Source organism: Cariama cristata, unplaced genomic scaffold (assembly GCF_000690535.1).
Source record: "Cariama cristata isolate BGI_N322 unplaced genomic scaffold, ASM69053v1 scaffold10827, whole genome shotgun sequence".
NCBI classification, from domain to species: Eukaryota; Metazoa; Chordata; class Aves; order Cariamiformes; family Cariamidae; genus Cariama; species Cariama cristata.
In genome coordinates, this window is record NW_009624920.1 from 1 (window position 1) to 10,727 (window position 10,727).

The 10,727-nt window shown below is 36.4% G+C and overlaps 1 protein-coding gene across 1 annotated transcript in view; it reads left to right on the forward strand.

The window, feature by feature from the left end:
• Positions 1 to 153: 153 nt before the first annotated feature.
• LOC104164143 (chromosome unknown open reading frame, human CXorf57) overlaps positions 154 to 10,727 on the forward strand; it is a 24,983-nt gene continuing 14,409 nt past the window's right edge. Inside the window, 9 exon segments of the mRNA XM_009703380.1 lie at positions 154 to 313; positions 655 to 797; positions 3,171 to 3,363; positions 6,609 to 6,717; positions 6,871 to 6,962; positions 7,058 to 7,180; positions 8,331 to 8,438; positions 9,962 to 10,129; positions 10,703 to 10,727. The exon segment at positions 10,703 to 10,727 is cut by the window's right edge and continues 1 nt beyond it. Coding sequence (XP_009701682.1) covers positions 154 to 313; positions 655 to 797; positions 3,171 to 3,363; positions 6,609 to 6,717; positions 6,871 to 6,962; positions 7,058 to 7,180; positions 8,331 to 8,438; positions 9,962 to 10,129; positions 10,703 to 10,727 — 1,121 coding nt within the window.

Here is a 10,727-nt window from a genome sequence, read left to right on the forward strand (position 1 = left end):
CGCGTTGCTTGTGCAGCTGGGCCGAGCTCCCTGATGAGGAGTGGCCGTCCGGTTGTGTTAGGCACCGGTATGAACGTGCCATACGTATTGCAGTTTACGTGTTGCTGTTGCTTTGAGAAGGTTTTTTTAAACTTCACGAGGTGTTGACTGAAAATGCATAGCTGTGGTGCTTGCAGCCAGTGTTCTGAGGTGTCAAAAACGTCCATTCCGGCAGTAGTCTCTTGGCTACTCTGTGGGACTGAGGGATCGCACCTAGAAGCTGCCACCCAAAATGCGGTCAGCGTGGAGGGGCTCGGGCCTGGTGAGGAGGGAGGTATAAGCGGGACTTCTGCGCAAGTGTGATGCCCTCGTAGGCTAACACCTGTGTCTTTTGTAGTAGCTCTTCTGCACATCTGACAACACTTCTGTGTCATTTAAATGTGTCATCGCCCTGTCTTTCAGTTGAAAAAAAAATCCCAACCGAAACTATGCTGTGTGCAGATAGCTCAGAGCAGGATTTCATGGTGAATAGTATCAGCAAATAAGCCTCTTTAAATGTTAGAAACATTAAGAAAATACATGTGATGTCCTGGTCTGTGCACTTTACTCCTGAAAACTTAAATGTTCAATCATGAATGCCTTTTTTTTTTTTTTTTTGCTTTCCTTTAACCTTAGTCTCCAAGCTGACTTCCCTTGGTCAGCTGGAAATGACCTGGAGAAGCAGAGTTCACTTCCATCCGCTTCTTGTGAGAGTCCTGCACAAATCTAGACTAAGGTACTACGGGAAACCAGAGAAAAAACTGGATATGCCCTATCAGGTAAAGAGGGATAAATACATAGGTTAACACTCGAACAAATAGCTGTAGGATACTTGGAAATAATTATTCCCATATAGTAAGCACATAAAGTTAAGATTTACGTTGTAGCTGCTTTATATTAAAAATGCTATCTTTACAAAAATGCTGAGACTGTTAGCGTAGGAAATGGTGAATTTACTGGTTGTATGCACAAACTTTGGTGGATGTGCTTCAGTTAGAATAGTTCGGTTGAGCTTTTTATGAAGAAACAAAAAATATTTGGAATTTTTAGTAGCTTAACAGCCTAAATGTTTCTGGACTCTATGCTTTAGAAGTTGGAGTTAGTCTGTCTTGTCCCAAAAAAAAAAAAGGCAAACAAATTTTAACAATTTGTATCCCCTAATTCTCTCACCTGGCAACTGCCAGATAGATTGTTTTACTGTAGAATTCTTAATGATTTTCCTAATATGTTTTACTTGTGATATTTTTGTGTAGAGCTTCTTGGAAATGGAGCCGGGAGTTGCGGTGGGTTGGTTCCAGCCAGCTGCTAAGCACTCACTAGCTGGTCATTTACTCTCCCCTGCCCCCTCCAGGGGAGTCGGGGAGAGAATGGGAAGAGCAAAAGCGAGGAAAAACCCATGGGTTGAGATAAAGTGAAAAGAGAATGGGGGGGGGAAAAGCCAAACAAGTGATGCAAAGGCAATTGCTCACCACCTCTCACCAGCAGACCAATGCCCAACCAGTCTCTGAACAATGGGTACTTTGGGAAGACTAGCAGCCCGTTGTATATCTGAGCATGATGTTATGTTGCATGAAATATCCCCTAGGTCAATTCAGGTCAGCTGTCTCGGCTCTGTCCCCTCCCAGCCTCTTGCCCATACCTAGCTTACTCGCTGGGGTGGCAGTGAGAAACAGAGAAAGACCTTGACACCATGCAAGCACTGTTCAGCAGCAGCTAAAACTTTGATGTGTTATCAATGCTATTTTAGTCACAGATCTAAAACACTGCACCATGCAGGCTGGTACAAAGAACATAAACTCCTTCCCAGCCAGACGCTGTGCAGCAGGGCAACACTTTACAAAGAGCTCCAGTAACTCATATCAATTCTACCACAGCGAGAGGTATGAGATGTCTTAATGAAGGGCTGTGGTGGTCTCTTATTCCAAGTCTCCATTCCCTTTGCACATGAAGATAAATCTGGGTCTTTTTTTGGAGGTGCTTCTCAGCAGGCAATCTAGGTGATACTCCTAACTTTCATGGCAGTTCATCAGTCACACTTCCTGGTATTAGGTGTAGAATCAATACCCAGAGCTGATTTTAGCTCACAAAGTTAGGAGACAGATTTTATGTGCTTTTTGCTTTATACATTCCTTCTTTAGATAGTGTTGTGTGTTGAATTACTGTTATTAGAGAAAAACTAATGGGATAACAAAAAATTCTGTGATATATAATGGTTTAGTTTCAAGGATGTATAGTGGAATATTAGAATGAACTAACAAGTGTTGATTTGTATAATCTGTATTGAACTTAGAATAAGGAAAAGAGGATTTTAGAAGCAGCAAGGGGGAAAAATACATAAGGTGTTAGATACGTTCAGGAATGGTAATATATTGAAGAGAGTGGATGGTAGTATGAACAAAAGCAGATGATTATTTGAGGCTGACAGATGAACAGATAAAATGAAGCATTTTGATAGAGCTGAGACTTTTTCACTGGATTGCTACCTTTTAAGACCATTATAAGAGTGTTTGAAAATCTTTTTCAGTGCTCAGTTGATCTGCTCAGTTACAGATTCAAAGTTCACCCAGTTTAAAAAAAAAAAAAAAAAGGGTAGAAAACTTTGTCATGAGAAAAACTTCAATGAAAAGGTGGTGGTTTGCAATGCAGATAATTTTCTGTATTTTTTTTTTTTATTGCTTGAAAATCAGACTTGTATCATGATCAAGAATGTTTAGCAAATTGTCCTGTAACATCCTAACTTCCAAAATAAGTTTTTCCTTCATGGATATTTTGAAATATTATTCTAAATACAGCATTCTCTCTGATGAAGAAGAATCTTTTCAGTATTGTTTCTTGTGCATGGTATTTCCCCAAAGTCCTCCAAAAACCATAGAGTGAAACTGGCATCACCTACCGTTACTGAGCACTGGAAAGATAAGAGTTTGGGCTGGGGTATTTGTGGAAAAATTCTTTTGTGGAAATTAGGGATTTCTTCAACTCTAGTATTCAATACAAGTTTTGGAACATACTCTGTATCCATTTGTAATCATCAGAGAAATTGTTCGTGAATCAAGTAGCTAATGCATTATCTGAAATAAATACATACCAGAATGACGATAAATAAAAGATGATTGTATTTTGTGCCTTTTTTTTTGTTTGTTTGTTTCCTTTAGGCTTACTTTGAAGTTGCTGATGGTTCAGGCATGATGTCAATGGTTTTGTGGAATTCATTGTGTCCTGAATGGTATAACAGTATGAAGGTTGGCACGGTACTTCTTCTTGAACAGTATGCTATCAAAACAAGTTACCCATTTAAAACGCAGCCAACCCCCGGGGATTCACAGATGAAGAGATTTGCTACAATTGGTTAAGTATTACAGAAACCTGTTTTGATTCAATAAATATAGCTGTAAAAAGGTAGCTCTTCCCAGAAATAAAATAGAAAGTGATCCATTGCTGAGACTAGTTGATAAGGTATATATCCTTAAATATTAGCTCTGAAAGGTGTCTTAGCATTGAAGTTCTTATTGTTCCCTGTTTATATTTGGATCATGTCTACAAAGTTTATTGCCACAATTAGTTAAAACCTTTGTTTAAAAAATAAATAAATAAAAATCTAATCCCTGATTTCAAGTATTGGGCTCATAAAGACAGGCCTCTGGTGCTGAATTTTAACCTGATTCTACTTCCCGATCAGTAATATGGCTATCATTTGTGCACTGCTTACACCTTCCAGGTCATTGAAGCACTTTGTCACCTGATCTGACCTTAGGTTTTAGTGTGTATGGTCAAGGCCCAGAGCATCTGCAAAACCCCACTGAATAAAAAGTTCCATTGATGACTGCTGTCTGTGCTGAAGCAGCAGCACCATGGGAGTGCATATATGAAGAATATTCCTTGGCTATGAGAAAGTATTTTCTTACTTGGCATTGTTTAGTGTGACAGATATTCAAAGGAGCAGAATACAAGAAATACTACAGAAATACAAGTGCTGCAATATAACAATACTAGCCTTTTAAAGCTGGATTTGGTCGGAGTTGATTTTTCTCTCCTACTTCACTGAACATGAGTTCTTTGCCCTTTTGCGCTTTTATACTCGGAACAAAGTGACAGCCAACATTCCGAAAACTCAGATAACTTCCTTGAAACAAGCAAATATGCGTGTTAGTGAAAGATGATGTATGTATAACTTATTAATGATGACAGTTTCCTAATGTGATTGCTACGGTGCACAAAAATAAACTATTTTCACTGCTAGAAGCAGTGTATTCTCTGCCTATGTATCTTTGCCTTAAAACCAGATCTTAATGTCTCAGGTGTTTGCAATGAGTTGGCAGGAGAGAGAAGTGTTTAGCCAGGAATGGAAGTTTGTGAGGGAAGCTGATGATGATTACAAGCCAGCCCTAAAAGCAATTGTAATTGCCACAAAACGTTTCTACGGGAAGAAGACAGAATAAAACATATGCCTGAAGTGACTTTCTCTATGGGCAGATATCACTTCATGTTAATGACTTCATTCACACTACACTACTGATTTCTGCAAGCATTATTGGGGTAGAAATGTTAACGAAGAGATCAAAATGGAAAATTAGGCCAATGAGCTGTAAATGGTAACAGAGGTGTAATGGAAGAGTTAAAAGTTGTTCTATAGGAAAGTGCCATGATGTATTTTCAGAACATGGATAAACTAATCTTCAGTTCATATCAGTGTATGTACAGTATCTTATTTTCTCAGCACAAAGATCAGAATTTTGTCTTAATACGAACTTACAAAGTATATAATACCATGCATTGGTGGATCATAGGCCTATATATCCTGTAAGAAGAGAGTCTAAAGAGAACAGAATATCCAGAAAAATTTCTAGAGCAGTTGTAATATTGATTTTATGCAACTCCTGGTGCATGGTTGGTTTGGGGGTTTTTTGTTCACATGAAGTAAAATTTATTGCCTCACTAATTACTCCATTAATATAAATATCTCTGTATATGCCCGATATGGGGCAATATTTCTTTTTTTTAAAGCATGCACAATGAGTGCTCCAAAAGTTCTTCAGCTAGTTAGTCAAACCAATCAATTACACTGAATTGCTTGAGTAACAATTACTTTTTTCATCATCTATTTCCAATTTGTAATTCCATCAAATCCCAATTTTCTAGTGTTTCCTTATAGCCATTCACCTGTAAATGTTGTAAAATCTCTCTGGAGGATTAACAAGGCCACAAGGGAAAGGCTTCTTAAATTAAGAGTTCTTGCAAGACTGTATGCTCCTGGCATATTCCTAGATTTCTGAGAAGCGAGTTCTGGATTGCTTGCCTCTGTTTGCAGTTGCAGCATTGTTTGGCATGCTGAGAGGTGCTGTTTCAGGACCTAAAACCTTCAGAGCTTAAATAGTTAGTACCAACACCTTGAATTCCACTGCTAGGCAATGTGTGTGTTTCACTGATCACAGAATTCATGTGGTACTGACAAAAACTGCCGTTTCAAATAGCCTGGGCTGACCTTAGCTTTTGAATCATCCCAGGGTATAGTCTCGAGTTGAGAATATGACTTTCATCTAATCTCAAAATGATGAAACAATTGATAAATAGTTTTGATGCATGGGAAAGTTTTGTTTTCAGGAATTTTCTCTGAGATACTGTCCTAAAACACCATATGCAAAACCATTATTGTCCTCCAAATACATTTCTAGAAAGCAGCAGCTGCCAGAAGAAAATTCTTAAGTAGAGAGTCTGATTTCAAGTATAACACCTTCCTAATGTTGCATCACCAGGGTGAGGGGCCAGATATAATTAAATAAACAATTGTATACATTATTTATACCTATTTAATTACTTTTCTGGGTGCATTGTTTGAATAATCCCTTACCCAAACTCAAGCATCTTGTGGAAACTTCGTCAGAATCTGTCTCTTTCATACCAGCAAGATTTGTCTTGTTATGAGAGAGACAATAGAGTACCGCCTTGTGTATTCTAGATGCTAAAGCCATTCCTCCTGTATTTCTTGTCTGATTGCAGAACCCCTTGCTTCCCCCAGTGCTCCACCATGTTTGTTATTCAGCATCTAAACAGTCTGCTTAATTTATTAAATGTTTCAGGTGCTGTAGAATAGACGTGAGGAGACTTTTTGTTTTCCTCCATGGTGTATTTCTATCATATTAATAACTACTTGAACTGGTATCAGATGTGGAAATTCTTATCTGCTAGTTCTGTCTTCTGTTTTAATTCATTGTCTCCAAGTAAATTTAAAATCTTGGTGACATTTGAGAATGAAACCAGCGTGAAAAGTACTTCATAGCTAATCAGTATTGTAATATTAGTTTCTGTTGATGGTTTTTAAAGTATCTGGCTGGATCAGACTAATTGGCTCATGTAGGGAATTGGAAAGTTTAACATTGCTCAGATTATAAAATTGCATTGTTGAATGCTGTACCTGAATTCCTTACTTAATTTTGATGAAAAAATAAAGTCAGAGGAATTGATTAATAATTTCACAAGCAGTGAGACAGAGTTGGAATACTTCATTTAAGAAACTGGCTTTTTGTGTGGTTTTTTTTTAATTTATTTTTTATTTGTATTCATGCCTTAAATGTTACTTTTTTTTTCCTTGTCAGAAATCAGCCTTAATGTTCGAGACCCTCCTACTAAAATAAGTATTATTCCAGAAGAAATGGTTAAACCAGAGTGGGGATTACCTGAAGTCAAATATCGGTTTATCACAAGGTAAAGTAGAATTTTGTTGATTGTCAAGCTGGAACTTAAATTTCACTACATTACACTGAATGTTAATTGGAAATATTTTTGGAAAAGTTTCTGAGAAAGCTTTATGTTTTGTTATTAACAAATACCCACATTTTTGTTCTGTTTTGGTTTTAGGTCAGAACTGGATGACTTGCCAAACAATCATTCCTGTGATGTTATTGGTCTTGTGACATTTGTAGGAAGGGCTGAACGAGCAAGAAAGAGAGGTTTTTCTATAAATATGACTTTCAGAATTTATCAAACGATTTTTCACTTTCTGAATAAATGCTTATACGTTTTTTCTTAATATTTGTTTATATAGAACATGGTGAAGACTTTTGGCTCTATCGTTGGGCACATGCCATTGATGGAACCTCAGACCAACCATTCATACTGGAATTATTTGCAACGTCTCAGCCAGATGTCTTTGAGCATATTCACCCAAGTATTCATCTCTCTATAATATTTATTAATAATTATTTATAATGGTTTGCTAGTTGGTTGCTAATTTCAAATTCTGAGTATAATTGCCACTGAATAAAAAATTGCCATGGTTTATCTCAAACAGAAAATAGCTGATCAGAAATTAAAATTTAAAACTAAAAAAAATTAGTTTAAGTATTTGAAGTGTTTATCATATTGCAGTCTGTCAGTCTAAACTATGGGCAGCTGGGCCTGAGGCTCATCTGATCTCACTAATTTCAAACAGAAACTTAAGTGGAGCACCTGGGGCAACATCTCTTGCAGCAGAGGCAAATAAAGGAGGCAGCTGATCAAATTATTGCTCCTTTTGTCCTGTAAATAAGTATTTTTTTAATAGATAGGAATAATTTAAGAGGATTGGAGAAAGGGAGAGGTGAAAGTGGAAAAGTATCATTTCTTTGAATAAGTATTTTTTGGCCAAACAGCAATCATTACCCAGCTGTGTTAGTTATTGCATGTGAGCTAAGAATGATGAATTTCAAACTAGGGAATCCTTAATTAAGGATTTTTAAAGAGTTTTAAATATTTCTTCTTGCCGCCTTTCTCTTCTCCTCCAAGCACTCATCCTTCCATTAACACTGGTTGGTGTTACATGCATTTTTTATATCATATGATGCAGGACCAGCTGCACAACCCTGTTAAGATCATGGCTGCATTCATCTTGAGTGTTCTGGGGAAAAGGCAAAGAAAGAAATCCCGTGTTTAACTGAGATATTAACAAAAGAATGAATTTGTACTCTAGAAGTTTTGCAGTGGCATGTCATGATTTCTTGTGCTTTCCGTGATTTTGTACTTTTTATCCTTAAGAAACACAGCCATCTAATATCCATATTTTTACTGTGTGATTCATTTATATCCTACCTGATGAAATATCTCATGTTTTAGTCGTAATATGTATGCTGAAATTTCCTTGGACAGTTATTAAATTGAAAATTTAATTACATCTCCGTATTGTAATTTATAATGGAGGCTCAATACATGCTGAAGCATTTGTAGGGTCAAGAACTAAAATGTCTTGTTTAGAGCACTTAATAAAATTAATCCAGTATGTGTTAGTCTTGACATTCTAATATCAATAAAATATCAGAAAAAAAATTGTTTTTTTTCTCCAGTGACGTATTTGGTGTGTACACAGATGAGAGTGGTACGAGACCTCACTGAGAATCCTTCCGGCACAATTTACCTTACGACTTCAAATGAAAGTCAAATATTCATTACAGGTAACTCAAACTAGTTTTAGTTTTATGTAGTTCTTGTCTTATTTCTTTGGGCAGGGTACTTACTTTCTTTTTACAACAGAATAATCAGTGCATAGTATTAATTTCCCTGTCAGAAATTACTTTGAGTTCATAATGAAATACCATTGCAAAAAGAAAAAGGCAGTTTGCGTTCTTGTGAGGCATTAATGGGTGTATCTTATGAAAAGTACCTAACTGTTATTAAGTCACGTTTACTAATTCTTTCAGACTGTTTTAATGCTTTGATAGTGTAGCAATGCAGATTATCACTTCCTTAAAAACATTAACAATCACTTGGAGCTTTTCTGGCTTACAGATTTCCTTATTACACACACAAAAAAAAAAGCATATAGTTGTCCTAAATTTATCTTAGTTAATCTTTTTCACCAAGTATTTGGAGAGCTTTTATGTTTCATCTTTGGCAATGTGCAGGGCCTTATGCAGACCACATGGTCTGGGAAGGGATGTGGTGCTGGGCTGCACTGAAGGAGCCTTCCTTCTAGACAGTCTTGTTTGAACGCCCCGTCTGCAGTTATAATACTCTTTATGGTCGTATGATACTGGACACGAGTTACCACCAGTCAGCATGTCACAGGCAGGACCAGGCACAGCTGTTTATAGTATATTTGCTAACATAGCGGTCACCCAGTCTGAATCTTTCCACTGATGAGTAGGAATAGAGAAAAATACATGCTAAAAAAGTACCTGAACGTAGTTAGTTCTGTATATACGGTCTTTTCTGACAAGCTGGGTAGGGTGTTTTGTGCTTAATTGGACTAGCAAAGCAAGCTAGTCTTTTTGTTAATAGGTTTCTAATGGTTTAATTTACTCCTAAATTAAGGGTTTGAGAGGTTGTCTTTTTCCTTTGCATTCCTTCAGTATATTTTGTGCTTAATTTTCTGCTTAAATAGTTAAGCTTTCCCCTACCCTAGCTTTAGTTCATTTTATGTCTGTTTGGGTCCTAAATGAGAACTTCAGCTGGGGATTGCAAACCATTGGATAAGATCTATTTCAGTTCACAGGTTAGATGTAGACCTAGCCAGATTACAATTTCTTTGATAAAACTGGTAGTCTATATCTTGATTTTAAACCAGCCAACGATGAATACATACATTGCCAATTACCTGTCAGTAACAATCTTTGCTGAACCCTACAAAGATGATTTGTCTGCTCTTTCCCGCTAATAAAACAGTTTCTGCTAATTTTATTATTTTGTATGCTCCTGTAGGAAAGTATTCTAGTAGCAATTTTGCTAGTTGTTTTATTTTTTTCTATTACTTAACATTTGTCTAACTGTCAGTGTCAAATGCAAGTGTTAGTCGAGGAATTCAGGATACTCATTTCACAAAACACTGTTGACTAGTGGAAAGATGGCTTTTGTATTCTCTAGTCCAGATTTTCTTAATTCCTTTTTTTTCTATGTAGTGTTCAGGATAGTTTCAAGGTGAGAACAGGTGACAGTAACCTGGTTTGGTTTTGATACCTGATTATTTTTGTTTTAAAAGGGTGGCACAAGGGCCAGCCATACACCAAGGATACCAAGGTGAAAAACTTCATTCAGTGGACTAAAACGCAAAGCGAAGCTGATCAAATGAAGAAAACTGTCATTGGTGGCTATTATCCTTTTCCACGACCTCCAAATAACTTTTTGAAATATTGTAAAAACAATAAAGGTATCATACCGCCAAATATCTTTTAAGATTTGTAGGATTTTTCAGTTCAGTCTTACTCCAAGCATTTAAAGCATCAGTTAAAAAGCAAAACAGTTACTATTAGTGATTACACAAATTTGTAATATCATTTAAGAAAAACTCCCTTTCATGACTAAACGTATCGGAGACTAAATCCTCGTCTTACAGAAAGTATCACAGCACCAATAGATGCAGAAGAACTGTAGCAGCTTACATGAGCTACAGATCTGCCCCAAAGTTTTACTCTGAATATTCTGCTAAATCAGAATTAAAGACAGTGATACTGAAAAATACAGTGAATTAGAAATTTCACCTGAAACAGAAGTTGTGATGTCTGATAATGCATACCAAAGATGCTTCTGAGCTGAAAAGGTTTATGGTTTAAATTTTATTCCTTGTGATGTGAAAAACAAAAATATTTAATGTTCTTAAAAAGTATAATTTTAAATCAATTTAATATTTAGTAACAAATTGTCTTTACTTTTGAGTCTTATGTTCAGACATTTTGATACTGTATTTCTTTAAAACTTGCTTATGGAAATTTCTTTTTTGCAGTTGAATCGGTTTTGAAAGCCATAGG